General features: G+C 35.5%; 1 protein-coding gene across 5 annotated transcripts in view; it reads left to right on the top strand.

The window, feature by feature from the left end:
• The window catches only part of LOC114355823 (forkhead box protein L2), a 58380-nt gene that overhangs the window by 18026 nt on the left and 12652 nt on the right, over nucleotides 1-27702 (top strand). For 3 of the 5 annotated variants that reach the window (XM_028308841.1, XM_028308842.1, XM_028308843.1), the window contains exons 3-5: nucleotides 3963-4074; nucleotides 23082-23660; nucleotides 23923-24148. In XM_028308841.1, the coding sequence (XP_028164642.1) occupies nucleotides 3963-4074; nucleotides 23082-23660; nucleotides 23923-24148 (917 nt within the window). Of the gene's footprint in view, nucleotides 1-3809; nucleotides 3884-3962; nucleotides 4075-23081; nucleotides 23661-23922; nucleotides 24149-27702 lie in introns of those variants that run through there. The other 2 variants (XM_028308844.1, XM_028308845.1) reach the window with 2 other exon arrangements.

Genomic DNA, 27702 nt, shown 5'->3' with positions numbered 1-27702 from the left:
AGAAGGTTCTGGCGACTTCTTCTAGTAATCCAGTATATTCTGAAATTCAGCTGGTATCTAATACCGCAAAACAATGGGCTTATTCCACTATTCCCCATTGACAATCCCCGTCAACGGGGAAGAGTGAACTTTTTGTTCACTAATCCCCGTTAACGCCAATTGGAGCTTATAATGGGGAATAATGAACTAACAAGTTCATTAATCCCCGTTATATTAGGATTTTATTTTTAACGTAATGGGGATTAACGAACTTTTTAGTTCATTATTCCCCATTATAAGTTTTATAAGCTCCAATTGGCGTTAATGGGGATTAGTGAACAAAAAGTTCACAAAACTTCAAATATTTCTATCGTTGACTTTCGTCCAATTCTGTAATCAATAGATTATCTTCAGCTTCAGAGGCAAAAAATGGTATTGGCCTTAGTCATTCGTGTTTTAGACATGTCCCTAGTGAATGCATGGATTATTTATTATTTACAATGAGGTAAATAAAGATGAGACATTGAAATCTAGAAAGATTTCAAGCGTAGGGTTTTTTCTTGGATAAAAAAATCGGGAGGCAAGGCAAGAAAACCTGCACCAGGTACGTATGAACGCCTTTTACAACCTGTGAGGTTTGACAATATGATCAATACTAACGACTATATGACGAAGAGGGACAAATAGAGGCATTGCCAGGGAGAAGATTGTAAAAAAAAAACTCTTATTTTTTGCGCTAAATGTGAAAAAAACACTCTGCAGTGATTGTTTTATACCTTACCATACAAAATAAGTTCCTAAAACTTTATGTTTAAAGCTGTTTACGGACAAATTTTCAAATACTGCTAATTTTCTTACAATTGTTATCTTTTATTATTTCTGATCACATGTCCCCACTGTCATATTTATAGGACAGGCTGACTAAGCATTAAAGGTACTATTTTTTTTATTTTTTTGTTTTTATTATTTTTTCTTAGCCTATTATGAACTTAGTTTCAAGATTTGATCAAAAAATTCCAAAGATTTCGATGCTTGGGAAGTAATGGGTTAATCATTCGGGGAAATCGCCTTCACTGTCCACACTCCCCAACAAAATTGACATTAATGACATAAGGCGCTGGAAACATGACAAGCATTGGGGGAGGCCTACGTTCAGCAGTGGACGTCCTATGGCTGAGATGATGATGAAGATCAATCTTTCGTTCGTTCGTTTCAGCCAAATGACGCCCACTGCTGGACAAAGGCCTCCTCCAATCTTTATTTTGTTGATTTTATCCTTACGTAAAATATAACAACTAAATGAAACAAAAATACTATTTAGTGCACCGCTGAAAAAAATAATACTCGTAGTATCAAAATATTTTTATTGTATAACAAAGTAAGTATCTGATGGTGGAAACTTTGAAAGTTTTTAGTTAAAGACCAACTGACTTTGAAAATCCGATGCGTTTTCTTCGCTAAAAACTCTGATTTATCCAGTTCCAGGGGTTTATTATGTATGAGTCGGAATTCTCGAAATGCGTTTCGTTTTGAGATTGTGGGCTTGGAAACGCCCATTAATTACAGTGCTATTTTGGTTTAATCCCTGCGATCCACTGTCGCCTCGTCACCGTGTCGAAGTTAGCAGACATTTTTTATAAATGCTGGGAATATTTTATTTATTTATACAAAACTTTGTCTTTGAATTTTATTAGTTAATTCATCACGACGTGAAAGAATTTCGATTACCATCATTGTTTTACAGGGATAATTTTGTTTGACATTCCTTTACCAAACGAGAAATATTGCGTTCGCTTTGAGACGTCCGAGTCGCGTACGTTATCGTATTTGCGAGTGAACTAGTAATAACAAGCACGTTAATAGTAATCAAATAATGAATTATAAAGATGTTAATGATTTATTTATCTCTAAGCCATATTATTTTATTAATTCAGTGTTATTTAACTAAGCTAAAAAGAAAGCGCTAAGTGACGTCCGTTAATTAGCAAAGGCCATCCAAATACTGCATAATCAATATGGAGCGATCGTTTTTAACTCGTTTAATTTCAAATGCTGAAGTAAAATGTTAAATAAAGATTTAGACTCACAAGTCACAGCATACAATATGTATACTTCGCTAATTAGTTAATTCAACTCAATAATGCTTTTCGGTTTGTTGGATTTTGTAGATTATGGATGATTATCTTTTGTTATGTGTGAGCTTGTGAGAGTAGACGGTAGGTAGTTGATAATAAGCCAAGAATATATTGTTTGTTATAAAAAAGAACAAGTAATAAATGTCTCAATTATATGGTTGGTGATGCTTTTACAAAGTGGCCTATAATTCTTTCGCAAATCACTCATTTCCTTTCGTTTTTTAATTTTTATGGGAGAATTTATCGTAACATTTCTATCGCAGATTTACTATTTGTTGAATAGTTTTATTCGCAGACATCTAAATATTATTATAAGTAGCATTCCTTGACCAATATTTCTTTATATAGCAACAAGAAGAATGGTCTGCCAGCGCTGGCCCATTTATACTGAAATTCTAATTTTTTGGTACAAGAATTTTTCTCGGGTGTCACGATGCAGCAAATAAATATTGGTCGTGAATTGGAGAAGTGAATCGATCTCGCTCTTATATAGATGATTCCGAAATTTTATCTCTTTCACCCTAATAGCCGGCTGACAAACATGTATCAGCGGTTAATAGGTGCGCGCGCGCAGCTGTTGCGAACAAATCAGCTCGGATATAGCTGACACTGTCAAAAAGCTAACACATCGGCGTGTGAGAAGAGCGCAAAGCGTATTATGCTCATATCCTTCAAGAGTGTTCAGAATAATTTTCTTATCAGCTTAGTACTAGAAATTGATTACGCTGAAAAAGGTTTCAGGATGTTCATACATTTTATAGAAAATATATTTTGTGTTTTATTAAGTTTATTATGAACAAAAACAATCAATGATGTACAGTCAAAGTTATAGCTTATAATGTAAGGTACACTAGAGTGTGGTATTTGACTTACGTGATAAAAAAATGTTATGTCGAACGAACACACTGTTAATACTAGAAAACAAGCGGTTTTAGAACTTTATACAATATAAATTACGTTTTTCTGTGTCAAATAAAGTTTTATAAAATCAAAACCCTTTGTTTTAGTCCCTTGAAAACATTTGATTGTCGCGTACGTTCCTCCCTTGCGCCAACGCGCGCGTTACAGTCAAACATTACGAGGAGGGTCGCCCGTTCATTCAAGATTGGAGAAAGCATCCTACATATGTAAAAATAGATATTGTTGGATATTTATTAGCCATCTCTTCGAGATTCGATTTAATATTAACATTAGAAAAATATAGTCTGCACGTGTTTACGCGGTGGACGCTAATTTCTACGGAGACTACGGATTTTATAAAGATGTTCAAGGATACTTTTATACGCGCACTGTCGAGTTGGTACGATTTATTATTGTTTTCCGACATATTAACATTGTCATTATAATTAATAACTTTGAGTTTTTCGACCATAAATTATTTTTTCATCTGGTTTCAGACAAAAAAAATGTGATTTTTTGACTGTTGTTAAATTGTCGCCAGTTTTGTTTGACTATGGAAGACTTGTGTCATTTTAATTATTAAAATGTTGGCGCTTTGCATCCGAGCGGGGGATCATTATGGACTTTGTATATTGCTAAGTTGGTTGATGGTTTTGGTTGTTCTTGATGTCTGATACCAGGAGAGTTCTGTTCTCGCAATACTAGAGAAGAAAAGTTACTTGTTGAATTATCATAAAAAGGAGCCATGAGCACTCGGTGTTATACTCGTACTATAGCGCTGTATTAGACGCCTATGGCTGTACATGATGTATGATGACAGGATTGTGTTCTCGCAATCCAAATACGAGTAAAAGAAGAAGAGTTTAATTGTAATTATTGCATATTACCTAATCTCATTATATTCACTTCGTTAGCAGATTAATGAATGTTTACTGTTGTTTTGTCCAGGAGCTGTCAATCCATGCGATGTCCACACACGAGCTGTTGAAGCCAAAGGACGAGCCTTCGTACTCTTTGGCGCCCTCGGGAAACTTGTGCTCTGTGAGCTTGCACCACTCAGGTTTGTGTCTTTAAATATTACATATGTATTTATCCACCTTATCACACGAAAAATAATATAGGTTACCATTAAAATCCTGCATTCAATAGTGTTGCCTTAATCATAGACTGCCACGACATTCATAACTTCTTAAAAAATCAGAAAGGCATAGCCACTGGTAAAAACAAAATATAAAAGGTGAACTTTCATTCCTAGGCTCAATAATGATTTTTAGCGATGCGTCTATGACATCTCAATGTTTGGTAGGTAGTGTGCTGTGAGTTGCCATGTTTATTTGCACATGGTAGAAAAAAACTTGACCCCCTATAAACAAATAAATGTATTTTATTTCAGTCCTGTAATATAATGCCTATGCATTATTGCGCAGTCCGAATTGAAAGGGATGGAAAACACACAATATTGATATCAGCTATCCTGTATAGAAATCTCCTACTATTGTCACTCAGTCACTACGAAAACAAATATGTTTTACATAGAAGTTGGAACAACAAATGATTGGTCTCGAACTATCCATTATTATAGAATTCCGAAAAATTAATCTGTGACTATTTGTTTAGGTTCTGCATAACAATATGTCAACATAACAAAACAATGTTTCAAAATGGACCGAAATGTTTGAATGTTTTTTTTTAATTACTGTGTCAATCAAGTACATTCAGTCAGTACTAATGCTGGCACATTTATTTATACACTCAACATCAAATACCGCACCTTCCGCAACGCGAACTTTAAAGATTTTCTTCTGACTCAATCATGGTGCCCCAACAAAATTGGTGTTATTTGAAAGCTTAATAAATATCATTAAAGAAAAACATGGCACATTTAATTTCTTATTAAATGATTAACATATACCATAAATGTGACTTGAAAAAAGACCTCACTTTGGGCTCACCTCTGGGATCAATTAGACCAATTTTTATGGTTATAAAACCAAATAATGATCTCACGTGTCCTCTTTAACAGATGGATAGCGATTAATTGCAACTTAACAGTTTTATAGCCATAAAAGTTGGCTCCAGCGTAACTACCAATTTTTTAATTAAGTGACTCTGGATCCTTCTAAAGACACATTTTTGGGGTAAAAACCTTTCCTTTAATGAAATGAAGTTTAGAACTAGGCTTTTAAATGGTGCCAATATTGGTGGGATGTGGGGATGCAAACGTTTGAAAGTGCTTGTCGCGGGAGGTGCGGTTTATTTGATGCCGAGGTGTATGTAGGCTCTTTTCAGGGCACTATACATGTCCCAAATATAACTTGCCCTACCGCCACTTCGGGACAACATATCGGCTGGAGTGCTGAAAAGAAGTGGTGGAAGAAGCTCATTCATCTCAGTTAGTTATATTAGTTACTAGCGGCCGCCCGCGATTTCGTACGCGTGGATCCCGTTTTCCCCCTTAGGGGTAGAGTTTCATAAAATCCTTTCTTAGCGTACCATGCCGAATTTCAGCCTGATCCGTGCAGTGGGCTGTGCGTTGATAGATCACTATGTCAGTCAGTCAGTCACCTTTAAGTTATACACTCGACATCAAATAAATCGCACCTCCCGCGACAAGCACTTTCAAACGTATGCATCCCCACTTCCCATCAATATTGGTACCGTTTAAAAGCCTAGTTCTAAACTTCATTTCATTAAAGGAAAGTTTTTTACTCCAAAAAAGTGTCTCTAGAAGGATCCAGAGTCACTTCTTCAAAAAATAGGTAGTTACGCTTGAGCCAACTTTTATGGCTATAAAACTGTTAAGTTGGGATTAATCGCTATCCATCTGTTAAGGAGGACACGTGTGATCATTATTTGGTTTTATAACCATAAAATTTGGTCTAATTGATCCCAGAGGTGAGCCCAAAGTGAGGTCATTTTTCAAGTTACATTTATGGTATATGTTAATCATTTATTAAGAAATTAAATGTGTTTTTCTTTAAGGATACCTATTTATTGGGCTTTCAAATAACACCAATATTGCTGGGACACCATGATTGTTTCAGAAGAAAATCTTTAAAGTTCGCGTCGCGGAATGTGCGGTTTATTTGATGTTGAGTGTATATAATGTATATTTAGACTAGCTGTGCCTGCGACTTCGTCCGCGTGGAATAATGACTTTGGGTAGGCACTTTTAATAATTTAGTCTAATTATTTTACAAATAAGACACACGAGCGTAAATACTTAAATAAGCTACCTATGTATTTAAACGAAAACATATTATTTAATAACAAAACAACTTAAAATTTTTGTCACGAAAAACATTATTTAGTTAAATTAACCATAAATCAGCCCGCGTGCGCGATGGCGATGGCGCGTTTGTTTTGGTCGAACCTTTAGAGTAAGAACACTCAGGCATATGAATTTACCCTCTTACACCGTGCTGCGCCACGCAATATTTTTCCCATGTTAGGTGTAAAAAACATCTTCCCTACAAATTACAGGTTAGTAAATTGGCAACCTAAAATGACCGTCCATCATCAGCCAACCTTAATAACCTGAAAGAATACAAATCTCGGTCTATTCGTACCTGTAATATTTAAAAAATTATCCTCCAACCCGTAAACGTTAAGGAGTTTTGCCTTCCATCATCAGCTCAACATGAAATGATGAATTTCAGATGCTTGAATAATTTAAGAAAAAAAAATAGGAAAACGTAATACGTGCCCATAAAATTTGAGGGTTTGCCGCGATTTCCCTAGGATCCGATCATCAGACCCTGACTTGGTGACAGTGGGATCACGTCGGGAGTATCCCTATAGAAAAAAATAGAAAAAGTTTCAAAAGTGACGAATTTCCTCCCTTAATTTTATTACTCCCTTCAGCGTAACATTCTTAGATACTTTAAATGTAATTTTTATTTCTGTCTAACCAAAAGCCTAAAAATTAGTTTCAAGATTCTAATTGCTTCATTTAACATTTCATCTCCCTTTACAACTTCTTTTTCGCATTAAAAATAGCTTATGTCTTTTCTCAGACTCTGGTCAGTTTGTGTACCAAATTTCATTCAAATCGGTTCGGTAGGTTTGACGTGAAAGTGAGTACTTTCATACAAACTTTCATCCCCCTTTTAAACCCTTACAACAGCTTTTCTGCAATAAAAAGTAGCCTATATCTTTTCTCAGGCTCTAGACTATCTGTGTACCTTTCATTCAAATCGGTTCAGTAGTTTTGACGTGAAAGAGAGACAGACAGACAGACAGAGTTACTTTCCCATTTATAATATTAGTATGGATATCTTCCAACTGGGCCTGTAGGCGTTGTTTTATTTCTAGATAAGCCCTATAGAACGATCAAACAAAAGAATCGGTAAAACACCATGTGGCAGGTATGTTTTGCCTAAATTAACTAAATGCCTAGGATGCAATGCACGCCCTGGGTGTCTGTAAATAAAATTAGAGCAAGCTACACAATCAGGGGTGGTTTGTTTGCACTGTTAGTCGCTTTGTAGTGAACTTGTGTGTATATCATCGCATCGCTACTTGTTGCGCGATTTAACTGGCTTATTGTGTAAATTAGCCACAAACTTTAAAACAAAGCTTGTGGATAGCTCTGAATATTTTGTAGAAATTAAAGTAGGTACCTATTACACTTAATAGTGGAAATCCGTGGAATGCGTTCGGTTGAAACGTTGGTTACTTGGTATCTTGCTTAATACATAGCAATAATATCGAATATTGAAGTTGTTCTTGTTTAAAGTTAACAACAACTTATTCAATGCACCTACACTTATTCAATGCACCTACACCAAGTATTGTATTGCTGCAATATGGAAACCTTCAAAATAAATCACACAAATCCGCCACCAGATTGGTTTGGTGGAAAGTTTGAGGTTTGGATGTTGATAGCAGTGTCGATGTGTTAAAAGTTCATTCCATCACAACGGTCCATTGCCTCTATTTGTTCTGTAGCATAGTTACGAAAACTGACTACGCGTGGCATCGCAAATTTATATTTTCTAGGCTTGTTAAATGCGAGTAAAGTGTGTTTTAAGGGCGTTCTTTCATCATCATAATCATTTCAGCCATAGGACGTCCACTGCTGAGTATAGGCCTCCCCCAATGATTTCCACAATAGCCGGTTGGTGGCGGCCTGCATCCAGTGCCTTCCTTTATGAGGTCGTGGGTTCACCTTCTGGGTGGACGTCCTACGTTGCCTTTTCCGGTACGTGGCCTCCATTCCAGAACCTTGCTGCCCCATCGACCGTCAGTTATGCGCATTGCTTGCTTGCTAACGCTAACTTCAGCTTGCTAATCCGTTGGGCTATGTCAGCGACTTTAGTTCGTTTACAGATCTTCTCATTTCTAATTCGATCTCGTAAAGAAACACCTAGCATAGCCCTCTTCAATACCTCAGTCAATCAAATACCTCAGTGCCTAAAGACGAAAATCTTCAATCATCGTGTGTTAAGTACCAGTGATGATATACTTACGGCTCGGAATCGTGGCCTCTCAATATGGGCCTTATAAATATATAATAAGGGCGATCTTTAATGACCAAAAGAATTCCTTTCCCGTATGTTACGCAATAATGGGTTTTATAAAATGTTTTTATTGGAGGCTCAGGACTTACTTGCAGGAGATGAACCTATCATGCAGACGCTGTTATAAGATAAATAGTTATCGTATAAAAGAATAATCCCTAACTAATTAAACAGTTCTTCGCGATTCCTAATGAGACATTTATTTGTGAAACAAGGAAAGCAAGGTAAATATAGCATCTCTTGTCTACGGGTCGGCAGGTTGAAAAAGGATTGAATTACTACTAGGGGAGTGTATTTCGGAGAAAATTCACTGTACATTATTTGCGACTAATTAGTGACACAGCTAACTTCCTAATGGACTATCCGGCTAGTCGGATCGAGGTCAATTTAAGTAAAATACCTTGAACTATTTATTTTTGTTCCGTCGTAAAAATACAGTGCCAAGGGCAGGGCAAGATGAGAAACTTAGTTGTTTTAAAGTTTAATATTATTGCGTATTAAAAAAGGAACTTATTAGCATTATTAACAGGAACATAAGAGTAACATAAATATGAAACCTCTACAATACCGGTGTTGTATGAATGCATTGATAAATTTGTTAACTGCTAAATGTTTGGTGTCACGCAGCCGTGTTGAAACATAACGCTCTTATTATAACTGCTCGCGAGTGTAGCGCAGTGTGACCGCGGGTCTTTAGACCCATTTTGAAACGTTGGCACGAACTTAGGAATATTTAATTTACGACCCGACCAGCATTGTTCATTCACGGCGGCTCGGGTTGATTGTCGATATTAAAAGTGTCAAGCGTGCGCTGCCGGAAATTCGCTGATAGATTTAATCGCCTTGCCCTGAAATAACACCGCGCAATAGGTTTGGTGCAGGGAGTGTATTGCCAGGTCATTAATGCCGTCCGGTGTGCCCGCACTAAAACCAGCTGCTATTTTCAGGGAGCTAGATCCTTGAGGCCTGAGATTGAAGCCAATTTGCGTCACTTCACTATTTCATGTAATTGCTTATTTTTCAAGCGAAATTGCAGCGGTAATAGCTAAATTACAAAAAAATATTGAGATGTTTTATCTTCTACTAGCTTTCCGCCCGCGGCTTCGCGCGCGTGGACCCTATGTTTTTCCAAAATAAAATTTAGCCTATGTTACTCGTGGATAATGTAGCTTTCGAATGGTGAAAGAATTTTTAAAAACGGTCCAGTAGTTTTTGAGCCTATTCATTACAACCAAACAAACAAACAAAGTTTTCCTCTTTATAATATTAGTGTAGAAAAGTCACCTTTGCCCTTTTGGCCAATCTTCAATATCTTTTACTGATTCATCAGATTCAGTTAATTAGGTAATTCAATACTTCGTTTTAACGATGCTCTAAATGTACTACCAGTATTTACACATTTCACGCATGTTGAAGATAGTTTCAATTAGTCCTAATCAATAATACGAGTTGTATTAGCGGACGATGGAATGTCACAGACAAAGTCAAAGTCAAAATTTGTTTATTTGTTTAGTTAGACTAAGCAGTTCTTACAAATCGTCATTTTGCTCTTAAGGAGCCTCTACATGTCTCATAATCTTTTTACCCTACCAGCGCTTCGAGACCAACATTTGGCAAGTGCTGAAAAGAAGCGCCGCAACAAACTCAGTCACCACTGTCTGCCGGTTAATATAAATAAATAGAAATAACAGTAGTAGGTACATTCGATTCAGGAGCAATTCACTGAATTTACCATGCATTGTTGTATGGTGTATCTTATAAGAATGGGTATACAAAATTGCGTGGTATATTAAACAAGGTAGTGACGTGCTAATATCTATACTTACAGATTAAGATACTTAAATACCTACTAGTAGAAATGACTCGCATACATAAAGGACAATGACCAAAAATGTATGGAGTGTGGTCCAAATGTCCACCACTAACGAGACCTATGTAGTAAAATGGTCTACTTAGTACTGATTCATAATAACTATAAGATATTTCCAAGTGGCGCGGGGTTATAGATGAAATTTATATTATTTGTATATTATACTAGCTGTGCCTACGACTTTGTACGCGTGAAAATAGTTTGAATAATATTTCCCATTTTTACAACATTTATCTTTACTGTTCCGCCTATTGGTTGTAGGGTGATGTTATTAACCTAAAACCATGCTTGATAAATGGGGTATCCATAGCAAAAATAATTCTTCAAATCGGACCAGTAGTTCCTGAGATTAGCGCGTAAACTACTACAATTTTCCATACAGTCATAACTTTTCACTGACAGCTTATTTTTTTTTCGTCCCATACTGAAAGTTAATCTCTATATAATGGACTATAAGCCAATATAGGTCTCATTAGTGGTGGACATTTGGACCACTTTTGTGTCATTGTCCTTTAAATAATTTGGATTGACCAGTCCCCGAAAACAGCGCCTGTTCACAGACATGACGAGTGAACCAGCCATCGCTTCACTCGACCATATTAGAGGGAATGTAACGACCTGCCTCACTACGCCACCACCCCAGAGACATTTTAGTGAGAATGACAATTCCAAGTTATCTCTTAAAAAAAAACTAATAATAAAGCTAAGTAACAGTCCACCAGATTGAGAAGCATGACACATTAGTTTATACATTACTTTTCATAACACGATTTTAATTCTTTTTAGTGCGAGCATGAAAGGACCATAATCCGACTCCCAGGATGGACTTATCATCAAGAAAAGTCTATCTCGAGTTGTATAATAGGCTTTTTTAAGCATGTGATCTTTAACTATACCTTTAAATTTATTATACGGTAGCTCTTTATATTTATCAGGGACTTTGTTATAAAAATGGATAGGGGGGTGGTTTTGAAATTCTCTTTGGCTTGGCGGGAATTGTTGTATTGATTATATCATTTTCTTCTTGGTCTACGTCTTCACTGAGTAGGGAGAAACTATTAGTGGTTTCTACAGTTGCTCTGTTTTTGTTGAACATTTGTTGTCTAGTTTCACTTCTTTTCTGAAACTTATGGGTACTAATTGCTTGCTCTGGGGAGCGATTTCTTTTGTGGTTCATTGTTGGAACTTTTTGCCAATGGATATGATGTGTTTTAGCTTGGTTGATTATATCGCCGCTAGTCTCGGAGGAGGGATGATTTACTGTTTGTTCTAGGGACTGCTGGCAATTATTTGTTTGGATATTGAAGTTATCTGTATTTTGTTTGGTAATTGTTTCAGGACCTGCTATTTTATGTATATCTCCAGTTGAATTACTTTTGGGTCGAGTAGCCATATCAAATAGCCCCTTATGGAACACTTGTTGAACAAGTTGTTTGTTTACAAGAACTGATTTGGATGGTTCACAAGATGGTTTTACTATATTGTCGTTGTTCGACATTGTTGCTACTTTATTAATTATCCGTTTTCAAAGCTATTTCTTCCAAACATTGTTTTTATTTCACACGAAAGAGAGAAATTCACTTTTTGAAATTTTGAGGTTAGGTTTCAGTTAGATTTTTGTTCACTGTTTTCACTATTTACACTTTGGTCTTTTAATGAGTTAACAGCAATTGCGAGGAATTAGCACTATTGGAGTCCAGTTATAACACTTTTTAGTCCAGATTAGCAAAATTCACGAAAATATGCAAAAAGTTGTCGGAAGTATAGACTGACGCGAGCGCGTTCCGTTTCACAATTCATAGACTGACGCGAGCGCGTTCCATTTCACAATTAACAACTATACCTTTAAATTTATTATACGGTAGCTCTTTATATTTATCAGGGACTTTGTTATAAAAATGGATACCTTGTCCCATAAAGGTGGCAAACACTTTATTAAGTCTAAAAGCGAGTATAGCTAATTTATTTTTATTTCTAGTGTTAATTTGGTGAATATCACTTTTCTTTTTGAATTCATTAATATTTTGTTGAATAAATAGAATACAGTTAAAGATGTATTGTGAAGCGGCCGTGAGAATGCCAATTTCTATAAACAATTCTCTAAGGGACGCTCTTTCTTTTTATACAAGTATCTTATATCAAGTAGTTATTCTGCTTTCATTTTATACAAGTATCTTATCGCACGTTTTGCAAAACAAATATTGTTTCAAAATCTGCAGCTTTGCTGGGGCATTCAAAATCTGCAGCTTTGCTGGGGGTTGGGATTTTGAAACAATATTTGTTCACCATTCATGGAATCATGTTATGGGTAACATGATTCCATATGACATTAGGCTATGAAAGTAGCTGAAGTAGACTAGTAGACTAAGCGAGCTGTTGAAACATCGGTTAATGACTGTATACTTTTTATTGCAAAAGCCGATGAGCTGAGCTTTTCCGCCAGAGTTTCTATATGGGGGCCCCACTGGAGTTTTGAATCCACGGTAATACCCAGAAATACAGTAGAGTCTACCAGATCGATTGCATTATTATTAAGTTCTATTTGGGTACTAACTGTTTTTACGTTAGGCAAAGAGAATTTTATACATTTATTTATTTATTTATTATAGACGTAGCGAAAATTCAAATGTGTCAAATGTAGGCCTTGAACTGTTGTATAACATAATATATTTTATTCAACTTTTTCTGTCTAGCAGTAAAACAAGAGTAAATGACCAGTTGACGCGGATTGAGAACTCTAATCGCCTTAATAAACTTAGTATTCCCATGAACAATCTATGATATGTTATTTACAAATTAAAGCTATTTCATAAATAAAGGATAAACTCGTGTTTGTTTGTAGTTTTGTTAATGTTTCTTTGTAAATCTCATGTTTGGGGTACCGATTTAATTCCTCGCAAAATCGATATTATTAATAATATACAATGATATTGTATTAATCTAATATTTGTGTAGTCCACAGCATATCAGATGATACATTTTTGCTCCAAAATGGCATGTTTAATTACTAAATACCACAGTATTTAGCTGTCTGTCTTAGATAGGTACAATGAGAAATCCCATTTTCCTCCCGTTCTGCATCTTCTACATCGCACTCTCTCTCGTCTATCGCTCCCACTTCGTGACTGAGAAACATTGCTCTCACAAAAATACAAGGTGGATTGTGATGATTTATTTTAATCTTTTTTAGTCACCTTTCCACACAGTGTAGTCACACTACAAATTTTATTATCAATTTTCTATTATGTATTTCTCTTAAAGTTACTCGTTTTAAAGGGGGTTGTGAGTAATTGTCTTGACGATTGGTAATGTCAAAGGTCTATCGGTAGGTAGTTATTGTTTTGATGTCTTACAAAATTACAGAAGTCGGCCAAAGTTCTAATCCTACCTAGAATTCAAAGTGTTCTTACACCATTCATTTTCTCGTAGAATCCTAAGTTGTTTTTATTGTCATGCTTTTCAGTTTAGCGGGAAAATGTTTTTTTATTGCTATGATGATCATGATGATGATGATGAATGATAAGGGGGTACGGTAGTTTAAAAACGGATGATGTTTTAAACCACATAATATTTTCAGATTTCCTAAACCACCAAAACATTTCAAAATGTACTCGCACTTTGAAACTTGAATTCGAACAACCCATGTTGTATCGGATAAAACCTTTTGGCTACAGATAGGCTAGCACTGGTGGCCATGTTCAGTGCTCTCTGTAAAACAATACCATTGAACTGCGATTGTGATCGTAAAGTGGCCCGTGACGAATCCAGTACAAATAGGAACGTGTAATACTGAGCATTAATGTTAGCACTTTTAGCACAGTTTACACCTAAATCGATTTGACATCGAAAGAAATCGATTTGACTTATACGCACCGATAATTCATTTACAATGGCTTTATCATTTACGATTCTTAATACATTTCAACACCATAAAATGTGGTTGAAGGTATAAAATAAGAAATTGTGTAACAGGAATCGAAACTCTAACTCATGGTTTGACGTTGAAAATTTGTATTAGGTTACTAATTAAAAATATTACAATTTCGTTAATTCATAAAAACAACTTTATTTTTTAAACCTTACTAATCGATAAAAATAATATTTTATCAAGTCCCAATAAAACTGTATCAAATTTGCTCCAAATCTAAGGATGGAAATAAAACAATTAATTCCGATAGTGGAACTGAATCCTGCAATAGATTTATTGCTTGCTATCAAAGTTTTTATTCGATTTCATCGAGTTCGAAAGAGAATATAACAAGCATAAAAGAATCGAAAAAATAAATCGGATCAATCAGCTGTTTTTTTAAGAAAATATTAAATATTTTGTTTGCACAGTTAGATACTAACTTAAGTCTTTTAAATCAATTTAGTGAGTGACTCCCCATCATGGGGCTGTAGGTAGGTAGGTATATTCAATTCTCCCTGTCGCGTATCAAGTCGGAAAACTTATTGATGTTGCATGCCAGTTACGGGACTAATCCCATCTCTCTTTCCCACCACTCCAACTTCTGTATCCTCCAATGTCTGCAGAGCTTGGACTCCAATGAATGTTGCTTGCCATTTCAAACTGGTTGTAAGGTAGTAATAGGACCATAATATTACGTCCACAATATTGGTATTTGCCAAGATTTGTGTTGATTTTCCCACCACTGCAGCTTCTGTAGGTAGCTAGATAGAGCTTGGACTGTAATGAATGAATTGTTTGCCAGTTGAAACTGGTTGCAACGTAGTAATAGGACCATAATATTACGTCCACAATATTGGTATTTGCCAAGATTTGTGTTGATTTTCCCACCACTGCAGCTTCTGTAGGTAGCTAGATAGAGCTTGGACTGTAATGAATGAATTGTTTGCCAGTTGAAACTGGTTGCAACGTAGTAATATGACCATAATTATTACGTGCACAGTATTGGTGTTTGCTAAGATTTGCGTTGATGCCGGCTTATCTACAGTACGACCATCGCCGTATCTAGCGGGCGGGCGATCGAGCCCCTTACGTCACTAGCGGTCACGTCCCCTTAACCTCGCCCGCTGCGCCTTCGCGACTGATTACAATAAAAAAACGGCCAAGTGCGAGGCGGATTCGCGCACCGAGGGTTATAAACAAACTTTTAGGTATGTAAATACCAATAAAATGAATATTTAAGTGGCTGACATTCGCGTTCATGTCTTTTCGCGCAAGCGTCCATGCGCGCAAATGGATTTTCACACTTGTGTCTTCGCGAGAGTCTTTCGCGTTAGTATCTTTCACGCAAGTGTCCCAATACGGATTTTATTCTGTGATAGTATTTGATGTCATAGCGGCAACAAAATACATCATCTATGAAATTTTCAACTGTCTAGCTATCACGGTTGATGAGATACAGCGTGGTGATAGACACAAAGCAAGTTGTAGTAATAAGGTCCCGTTTTTACCCTTTGGGTACGGAACCTTAAATCGATGGATAACTCCTAGAACAATCTTCAATACCTATCCGAAATAACGACTAATCGACTCGTCGCGGTCAAGTACACGCATTATCTACCTACTAGAAGATATGTTTAATTAAAAGAAATATGGAAAACGCATAAATCTTTATTGAACCTTTTTATCAGTCGCAATAAATTCAGGGAAGCATTAAGAATTTAAAACGATTTTACGACTAACGACGTTTACATATCATACAAATCTTACTTTACCTTTTAATAGGTCTTTTTCCTTTCCATACAAATGAGTCGAGCGCTCTACTTTGACCAATTCAATTAGTAATCAAAAAATTTAATGTTGCTCATAAATTAATCCGTGGTTTGATTTGATGTGCAGAAGCACCTACTTATCTGAATATTCACCCTATGTAAGTAGGTACCTATTCTATTCAAAATTTGGTTATGTCATACTCGTAAGTACCTAATGCTTATCAAAATATGTAACAAACAATTAACCTAAATTTTGATGCATTTTCCAGATAAGTAACAAATCTTATTAACAACTTCGTTCAGATACGTGTAATCAAAGTTAAAGAGCTAACAGTTCAGGGCCCCTTAATACGTATTGTATAATACTTCATTGCAAAGTTGATATTAAGTTTAAGTATGCTTACTAAATGATAATATGGATAGATAATATTAAGTACTTACTAACAATGTGTAAAACTTTTGTACCTACCTACTGTCTATAACGAAGAAAGTGTTTAGAAATTATTCATACAGGGATAAGGAAAGCAAAAGATAATAGAAAGAATATCATCATCATCATCATCAGATCATCATCATCTTCACTACACGGAGCACGACCCTCTCATTCATTAGAGGCACTACACACTTTCCTGCTGGTCAGACTTGAGGAAACTACCATTATGGTTGTACATTTGTTCCGTAGTCGTTTTCGACGACATCTACGGGGTTGAAAAGAGTGTGATTCTATTTTACGACAAAATGACCAGCTGAACTATCTTTGTTTAAAAAACTCAACTTTGGATGTGTAATATTTTTATACTAAAAAAAGTATTGGTTTTATTTTATTCTACCTAACCCAGTCACATTTTGTGTAAACATTGACTGACATTCGTGTTAGTAAATACAATTTTTTTCCAGTGATTGCAACACGGGAACTAAATAAGGTACTTGATACAAATAAGGCCTACCTAACTTTAAATGCTTATATTTCAATAAATATTAACGCCAGTCAACAAAAACAAGGTTAATTAACTTCTTCCATCCTTTAATTTTAGCAATATTACAAAAAATAACACAATTTTTAACTAAATCTATTCAAAATAAGCAAATTACGAAACCACTGATTTTGGCTTTATTAAATCACCTACACGGAATAAGGCCTATATGATTCAAATGCCTGTAGACCTTAAAATTGAGGTTGTATTAAACAAAATGCGGTCTTATAACATTAAACACGTCGATTTGTTTGCGTTATCAAAATTTTACATACCAAGTAAACAGAAATATACTGTATATCTCTAGATAAACTTAAATTCCACTTATTAAGAATAATAAATAAATTATAGATAAAATTAAATATTCGTAGTAACAAAGTAATGATTCCTTACTTAAATTATCAAAAAAAATATCAAAATCAAATAATATTATTTTTTTGTATAGGGCTTATTAAAACACCGTGTTCGAATAAGGCCTAGACATAAAACCTTTTAAATAAATCAGTTTAGGAACATCATTTAGTCTTGATTTTTTGTAAACAAAATGAGATCTCAATTTTTGTTAGAACCAGGGCATAAAAAGGCTTCTGAATCATCTTTACGAACTCCTACACAATCTTTATGATACCACCAAAAGCAGTCCTTTATGGTAGCATATCTGCTACATTGTCTTCGAGACAGGCATGATAATATCAGCTTTAATCCTTTAGAATTATACATACGGCTTTTTTTTCTTATTTTTTATTGGTTTTGTATTTTGTTTCTTTTTTTTTTACAGGTTTAGTTTTTTTTTTACTCCGTTTCCTTTTGTTTTCTGTGCTGTTAGTAACATTCTTATTAAATAAATATTTAGTTACTCTTTGACTCATTTAGTTTAATGAATTTGTCCGTAATCAGGTGTTGACTTAAGTATCCAATATGGCCTACCATGCTGAAATAAGGCCTAGGCCTTATTCGATATTTCGCTCTTGTTGTCTTTAAAAATTTACAAATAATGCATCTATAGCCAGTAGTACAAATTAAGGTAATTATTAGCTAGTAAGAAATATTTAGAAACGATTACTAAGAAAAGCTTAATCTAAAACAGCGTTATTTTACCGAAAATTTAAGATGAAATCGCCAGATTTTTATAAGAGAGCACGAAATCACCCACCACCTTAGAAGAACGCGTGCCAATTGGTGCTGGGATCGTGGATCGGGACGCTCTCGCTCTCTACCGGGTTGTAGGGCATACGAGTACGTGTCCTTGAAGTATTATCCCGGTTGGATTTGTTTATCTGTGTTTTCTGATGTATAGGCCTTATTAGAACGTAGGCCTTATTTGTATCAAGTACCTTATATCATTTTCCCCATAGGCACAAGTCAATGTTTTTGCAAAAACTCTCAACACGTGGGCGCACGGCGCGGGGTTTTTTTATTCATTTTTGAGTGTGGATTGTGGTGTCAGTCCGAATATTCGTGATTCCTACTTGCAATCCGTGCTGTGTGTATCATTATTTTTTATCTGTTTTTAATTTTGAATATTAAATGGCTTCCTATGTAAAAATTTCACAAAATATCAAGCTAACAAAACAAACAATGCACATTGTAGTTCTGTTTAGTTACGAGCGGTCATGAAGTAAGTAAGAAGAAGTCTTACAAGTTCAAAATTCATTTTTGAAAACATCACCAATGTAGTCTACAAAACAAAAAGTTTAGATAACATTCGGCGGTCTTCTAATGTTTAACAGTAAGAAATAAATGCCTATAACGGATGCTGACGAGCAAACAACTGAATGAATTGATCTTATTGTCTGACAAACGTTCTGCCGTTTGTGATGTGTCATTACTAAGTATCATATTGTATTAGTGGAATCGCTGCTTACTTAGTCCTATTTTGAGTCACACAGTAACACGAAGCTAAAAAGTCTAGGTACGGCGTTACTTAAGAGTTATCTAACTATAACAGTCATCGTCATCGGGTTTACTTGCACAATGCGTGCGCGCAGCTTACCTAGAACCTTGCGTTATTAAACTTTATTGTTTGAGAGAACAATTACCTTTTGTACGAGTGTATCGACGCCATTATCAGTAGACGCGTTAAGTAATACCCAAGGATCGGGTTCGACTATTTAACGTAAGTGACTGAAGCCGTTACCACTTTTTAATACCTCTTTGTTCAGTCTTTAAAAGGGGCGGCTTTCGTGCTGTGGGCACATTTCATGTAGTAAAGTAAAAAAACCTTTTGATATGACGAAATGATTCATTGTGATAGAAACTATTCTGCTACATTACATAAGTATTTACTGAGATATTTAACTATGTATAATGTTGTAGACTGAAAATGGGCAGACAATAAAAGCTTACGAGTATGGACCCAGCACGCAAGTTTATATGTCTGCAGCTTTATTTACGAGAGTCTGATCAATTGAATTAACTATGAATTTAATGGAATTTGACCATTCCTTTGTGAGACAACAGCAATTGTATTTTAGGCATTTAAAAGTGTGCCTATCTTAACATTATTGTTTGTGAATGACCATACCACCGGTTTATTAATTGGAGTAGCCGGTAAAAAGTGAATTGGTATTACTGAGAAATTCTCTATTCTCATGAATATCAATTGCTTTTTTCCGCAAACCCAATGACTTCAAGCGTACATTTTAAAAAGTACTTACTTTCACTTACCGACGCCTACGGGTCCACACTTAGAAACATAAATGCCTAGTCATTTATTTAAAAATGTATAACATTTGCGGTATAATAATATTGTTCTAGTTAAGTACCTGATATACTTATTCTTGAGCATTAGGTGCCTTTGACTTTGTTCATAAAGTGCAACAGCTTTAATTTGAATATCTGATCATTATTAGCAAGATACCTAACACAATTTATTACTATAACGTATGAAACAGTGATAATCCAAATAAGTTTTGTAGTAGACAGGGTAACAAATATCAATCCTGCACCCTACAGAATGTTCACTATACCTAAACATTTCAGACGTATCATGTTACCCGTTGACTCCTGATGCAAGTCTGGATTTTGTTAGCTCAGTGTTATATCGGACTCTACATTTTTGGTTTCATTGGAACCAACGAACCTGCTTCTTCACTTCGATAATTGGCCGACTCTTGAATCATCCTTCATAAGTTGCATTTACTTATCAATTTTATTGGTTCTCATTATACCTACATAATATTATAAAATTCTTAGCTGTGGATAAAGTGCATAAAACGGGTAATAAAACAATATCAGTTAATTGTAACAACACTTATACCTATTATGTCTTCATTCAGTAATATTTTATTACCTACTTCATTGTTGTGGGCCAATTGACTAACTTATCTGTCCCACAGTTGGTGTAACTTGGGTTCACGGTGGATTTTTATTGATGGTCAGTTGTAAGTGCTGGTTCAAGAGTTTCACTGCTGGGAATGATAGGTGGGATAAGTCTCGTTCATTGGTCAAAATCTAATAGGCAATTCATGAAATACAATTCGGCCATGTAATAGGTATACTATGTATGTACCTACTGTATGCATTTCAGAACCACCTTTGATATCCAATCCAATCAATATTATGTATTTTTATATAAAGAATCTGAGTAGGTTTTGAAATAATTTTTCAAGTGCTTTATTCATGTTTTATTCAAAAAATATTAAAGTTCCACATCCTCAAAAGGTCCTTCGCCTTCTAAGTACACTTGAGTCAAAAAGTGATACTTAATAAGGTTAATATTTTGTCTTGTTTTTTCACGTCTACCGACGAGTATTTTGCTTTTGGTGAACAATTTAATCCGTACGCCCTTGGCTTAAGATCTACCTACGTTTATTTTATAAGTGAAATACTTTGTTACTCATTTTAAGTGAAATGTACAATTTCTTTTGAGATATAAATTTTTAAACCTTAAACCTTTTTTTGCTAAAGAAAGCTTACGAGAAAAGTTACCCCATATTGAAGTTTCAAAGTAACAACAAAACCATATCGCCAATTAAAACTAAACTTAATTGTACTCGTATTCACAATGTAAATTACCCATCTGCGAAAAAAAATATACGTTTCTTTTTTGTACTTTGTAAGTTCAGTAAGACCTTATTTCGTTGATGACATAATAGTGGCCTAGAGGTATTCGCTAATTGATCACCAAGATTACGTTTCCTGCCTTTAGGGTAGCTCTGATTTATTATTCCGAATTTGTGCTAGTATATTTTATAAATGTTCCCGTTTTCTCGGTTTGATGTTACTAAGTTGGCGTACTTATTTGTGTCAATATGTTATAAATAAGTTATCACGTCTTTAATCGTCATACGTGGGCCGAGTTTGCTATAACTACGATGTTTGACTATTTTGTCAAAGATTGTATCAATCAAATCCACGGTGAAATGAATCGCAGCAAATTTCGTATGGTAGCATATCGAGTCATCGTCAGTTTTCCGTGTTGTTAATTATGGGGTAAACCTTTAAATACCTACCTGGCATATCAATTTTCTAAAGGTTTGTTTCAATCATTGTTGTTGCTGTGGATAAAAGTTTTGTACTTATGGAATGAAGCGTAGGCTCAATGTATCATTACATTTTAAGAGTATTAAATAGCAAAGTGATTATTATTTCCTAAAAACAAAAACAAAATGAGTATCGAACTGTTACAAAATTACATTGATCGACGAGTGCTCTTAATTTTTAAGTCTCAAAAATTTTAAGTCAAAAACTGGTAAATTTATATTTATTCCACTTCGTTGACAAAGTCTAAGTTTCTTAGTTTTTTTTAGTATTTGGCGCTAAGGATCTGCCGGTTTACCGAGTAGATCCCATCCCACCATTTATCGCAAGCCGAGTTATACGGCATGGGTAATTCGCACTGCTCCCGAACTAACGTTTCACAATTGTTATTTGTTATTAATTTCACGAACGATACGCCGGCTTTTAATGTTTTATAAATACGACGCATTGTTCTGTAAGCGACACAATACCTTGCGGTGCTCGCAGCGCCGTTCGAATCCGATATGCAGCCGGCTGCGTCGTCTAACTGACGCATTCCATATACATGCAAAATGTGGAAATTTCATCTCTATAGTATTACAACCATCATTAGAAGCGATTTGCGAAGCCATAATAAAGCACTTATTTCATATTTTGATTCTGAGGCAACACTTTCATTAACTCTTTCTTGTGTTGACTCCGACTACGACGAATCCAACAAAAATATCACATTTAGGTACCCCAGATATAATTATCCTGATATATTTTTGGTTAATAAGCTATGACGTGTGGAGTAGGTATTCGGTTACCATGTACACGGTACGTTAGGTATAGAGCTTGTTTAGGTAGAGCGCACTTTAGCCGTGGATTCCGAGAAAACCGTATCGGGAGGCACGTACGCGTAAGATTGGCTAAATCTCAAGCGTTAAATGTAATAACATAATAATAACAAGAAGTAGATGGTGGCTACCAAACAACCGTTTCGTTAAACGTTTCTAAATTATTATAGTATTTTATTTTGAGTCTACTTATTCAATAAGTATACATACTTTCTTAAAAGAATTTTAGGTATCTTTAGTTACAATTTTAATAATTTGTAGGAACAATAAAATTCATTATTGCAATTACTTTTATTCCGAAAAATGCAATGGTCATTATGAAAATGTCAAAAGCACTTCAAAATACAAATTAGGTACCTACTATGTTTAAATAAAAAAATATTATCATTATCCATAATCATTCTGAAATAAATGTAGGCACTGACATTGCAGATAATGTGTTACGATCAGTGTTTTTGCCACACTCAAATATTTGACTTGTATACCTTGTAACCTACCTAAGTATTATTTAATTATGTATTGGACGGATGCTGTAGTCGTTTTGAAATATGATCTCGTGTCCAAACCAACCGACCAACTGTTGCCTTACTTATAGTCACGTCTCCGTCCTGTTCATAAAGGTACTTACTGCACTCTATTTCTAGTTAAAAATCTTGAATTCCTCGTATCTTGTCTGATTTAAGATGTAACAAATGTTTAAGTTAGTAAATTTTCTTTGTCAGGTACACCGCCATACGACCACCGAATATGTTTGCAAGACAACGGTGAAGCAGATACGCCGAATTCCCAAGTCAAGAGCGAAGAAGAATTGTCCCGCGTGTATCAAACCCTAACTTTACCACCACTCCCTAGGGACGACACCAATTCCAACAATAACAGGTCTTACTTCAACAACAACAACTACTTATATCCAGAAAAAAAGGATGCCACCTACAATGAGTATTTTCAACAACAAAATGTTATTTTCAGCAATGAAACTAAAAGCAAAGCTAAACCACCGGCTCCGTCAAGTCCTGGAAACTCTGAAATGAAACCTCAGTCCACAACACCGACCTCACAGGCTTTGACAAAACCTCCCTATTCATACGTTGCCCTGATCACGATGGCCATTCAAAACAGTCAAAGCAAACGAGCCACTCTCAGCGAGATATATGCTTACATCACGAAGGAATTCCCTTACTTCGAGAAAAATAAAAAGGGCTGGCAGAATTCCATAAGACACAACTTAAGCTTGAACGAATGCTTCATCAAAGTACCGAGAGAAGGCGGCGGGGAGAGGAAGGGAAACTACTGGACCCTTGGTGAGTTATTTCGCTAGTTATAGGCATTTGGCAAAAAATAGCGATTTGTCAATTCATTTAGTTAGTGATTACTTTTGATTTGAATGTTATGTTTGCTAGTCATGTCTGACGCAATTTTTGTTGTTCATCGGCCTCGCGAATGTAACAGCTGAGCGTGTGTGATCATCCGCATTATCCATCGCTTGATGTTCTTAGCGAAATGCTGGCGTCTATGTGTGTGTATGCAAAGTTTTTTGGGTTTGTGAGTGGAGTATTGTTGTAGATCCCCAATGCGGTGATATGTTCGAGAACGGGAACTTCAGGCGACGGCGACGGATGAAGCGGCCGTTTCGCGCGACGCCCTATTCCAAGACGCTGTTCGGGGACGGGTACCACGTGGCCCACGTGGCCCAGCACGTCCCGCCCCACATGCAGCCGCTCCCGCTGGGGGCCCGCAACTACTTCGGCTCAGGATCGCCGTATCCACCGTCTTACCCGAGATATGATACGTACGTTGCATATTTCACTACTTTTCAGTTTCAAGCATCATTTTGTACATCTGATATTATTCAGCACAGTTTTCCATCTGCACTCAACTTCGTTGGTCATCTTCTTAAATCCAATGGAACTAGTAACCGAATATAGGTCGGTTGTACTCGGTTGTCTGCAGCAAAATTTTGTCACGTAAAGTCTCGCACTGGACGTACTTATTAGGTTTGTAAATTGATATTAGGTTTGTTTATGCCGCGTCAGAATATTTATGTCACATGAAACTATGTGATTCATTTACAAAACCATTGACCCTTCGAAGAAACAACGACCTTATTAATTATCTCATTTGTACAAATAACATTCCCAGATACACTATTCTAAACTTAGAAATAAAAAAAACAGCCTCGAGGAAAAAAATCACTCGCGATAATAAAACGCAAATGCTAAACATTCTTCATAAACATAGCAGATCTTTATAAACCTTGTGTTATCTTCCGATTGTGCTCACAAAATAAAAAACAAAAGCATATTAATTGGTGTCTTCCCGCGTCATAAATCAAACGATGAATTAACTCACAGTGAGACATTATTACAAATTAATTTTAATTATAATAAATATTTACGTTACTCCTTGTCGTGTTTACAAAACAAATGCTAATGATATATTAATAATGTTATGTTCGCGAAGACTTTTATTTCCCGTTTCCGCGGTGACTGTTCTCATCTGTTTGTCACAATAACACAAGAGTGTGTCTGTCAGCTATTAAGTCTCTAGATAATTATAGTACCTTATGATTAATGTGACCTTGTTGTGAAATTAAGGTGTCACTTGGATAAGGTCAATATTTGTAAACAATACTATTAATTTGTAATCTATATTTGTGTAATAATAAGCCACTATCACGTTTTGGGTTATTATAATCAGCAGTATTACAAAACTATACTGTTTAAGGTTTTCATTAGAAAAGGTTAAAGATGTTTATTTTCTAATTCTTAAGATAGGTACCTACCTACCTACATATAGAGACAAGACTACATTAAGATAATCTACATAAGATAGACTACATACCGCAACCGGTCAAATACTAATTGATTCGTTATTTGCTGAGTGCTTGAGTTCCACGATTGTTTGTTTGCTAAAACTTTTATCTTTAATTTTTGTACGTAAGGAGTAAATTGGTTGGTAGATAGTTAAACATATAAATAGTATATGACTCTATGATTCAAAGAGCAAAAAAGACGATTCTTTCAAGAGCATTCGGCAGATATTCGTATTATATGAAAAATCATTGGCAGTGTATTAATTTAATTAGAAAAGTGCTTAAGTGAACGATCTTCGGTAGTTTTTAAGGCATGCGTAATTAAGCTTTAGAAGCTTTTTTACACTTGTTAACACTTTGAACGCCGCGCTCACCGATGAGCCTCGAACATTATTACATTTTCTTTTTTGTCCATCTGGTTCCTCGACACCTAAAGTGTTATAATTAATAATGCAAAGCTTGTACTAGGTGGGTACTAGACAACGGATATAAACATACTAAACACTTTTTTTTGTAAATACATACTTATTATACATAGTAACACCCAGACCAATCACAGAAATTAAAAATTTATCATTTCAATTTTGTCCGGCCGGGAATTAAACCTCTTGGCATAGTAGTCCGTTCCGATACCACTACACCAAACGGCCGAATTCGTTCTTAAATACACCACATTATGAATGTACCAAATCCCGTCTAGAAGATTTGGTCCGAATGGGATTAGAATGCGATTATCGCGCTTTACATTAGTAAAGCACAAAATGTGCATGTGGTCGGGCCGCCATTGGCCGGTCAGGTAATGGGCGGGGTCGGCTGACTTTATCTCTGCCTATTCACGAAGTCTTACGTTGCTCCTCAAGGTTTTCCACTTGGCCATTCTCGCTATTTTCGCCTCTATGCCGTTCCAAATCTAGAGTGAAGCAATTACTCTGAGTTCCAGTTCGTTACGTTCAGTAAACGCCTTAATTTTGTAGTGTACGAGTAGTTACTAAATTGGGTTCAAAATTTCAAATTCATTTAGATTTCCCTTTTTATACATTTATTAATAAAGTTATTGTCAATTTACAGTATTTAGCGCCATTTTTAAATAATATTCGTCAACTCTACAATCTACATCCCACACATGCCATGTCGGCCGTTTGGTGAAGTGGTTCAGAACGGAATACTATGAAGAGAGGTCCCGGGGTCGATTGCCGGTCGGGCAGAAATTGAAATGATGAATTTTAATTTCTGTGACGGGTCTGGCTGTTACTAAGGTGGGTGGACCATGGAAGGCCACTCTAACGAGTAAACGCTTTTTATTCCTTTATTAACTGGATAAATGAAAAAAACAAATTATCAAATAATAGTTTGTTTTATTGTGTACCATATAAATCACTTTTTTTTAACCTAGCTTTAATCAGTATTCATTAAACTTAAGTTTTGTTAAGCTCTTCCAAATGGCCTTACAAGAAACACGGCTCCAAACAAGGCCAATATTATACATCAGTCGTTCAACTTAAAAATAGAGTTGTAACAATTAATATATTCGCTTTTACTAAAACTACATAATAAGCTCTTTCATTTAAACAAAACATTAAATGCTCAATATATTTTTATCATTTATAAAAAACTCAAAGAACATTACTTGAACACCATCGTATAACTATGAATATATTAATGGAAATTATTTAAAAACAGTAGTAATGAGTATTATATTGACATCAAATAACTTGCCGACGCGTATTATAATGAAATTAAAAACTTTTTTTTTTACCTCAAATGGCCTTCTTATGGGTCCGTTCTTTGTAAGGCCAAAATGAGTTAATATGAGTTAAAAAGTTTAATAACCCTTATTAATAAACATATTATAAATATAAAACATTGTTTTAACGGTAACGGTACGTATTTAAAACTAAAAAGTAACTGTTCATATGTTCATGGTTTGTACATGTTCTTTGTAAGGCCCATGTACCCTAGCAAGGCCAACTGTCAAATTTTTGATTGGCCTTATAAGGAATCATTGGCTTTCCTGGGAACACTACCAATATTTTAACTTAAAACGAGGCAAAACTATTTTTTTTTCTTTAGTACCATAAACATATCCTTATACGACAATTCACAGTAAAAAAATATGAAATAATAATAGGTTATCTAACTAAAAACTGACGTTTTGCTGTGCGCGCGAATAACAATTGTAACGTCGGCGACCGAAGTCTACGAAGCGTGAGATCGCACTGCCACAATAGCGGCGCGAGCGACTCGCCGCCGCATCTGTGGCCTTGAGTTTGATGGATCTTAGTGTATAGCCGAAGGAATATGTGTTTACATGTCAATAACTACGACTTTTTGATAGTTGGCCTTCAAAGGAGCGTGGCCTTCCATGGTCCACCCACCTTATGTGTAATATGTATGTAGGTATTTTAAAAAAAGAATATAAGTAGTATATCCGTTAAGCTAACACCCATAACACAAGCATTAAGTTGCTTACTTTAGGGCTAGCTGCAGCTGTGCGAAATTGTCCAAAGATTTATTTATTATTTATTTATGCC

The sequence above is a fragment of the Ostrinia furnacalis genome, unplaced genomic scaffold, assembly GCF_004193835.3.
Source record: "Ostrinia furnacalis isolate ACB-3 unplaced genomic scaffold, ASM419383v2 OfSCF2561, whole genome shotgun sequence".
Classification (NCBI taxonomy): Eukaryota; Metazoa; Arthropoda; class Insecta; order Lepidoptera; family Crambidae; genus Ostrinia; species Ostrinia furnacalis.
Note: the sequence above shows the minus strand (reverse complement) of the source record. Positions and strands in the feature narration are given on the sequence as shown.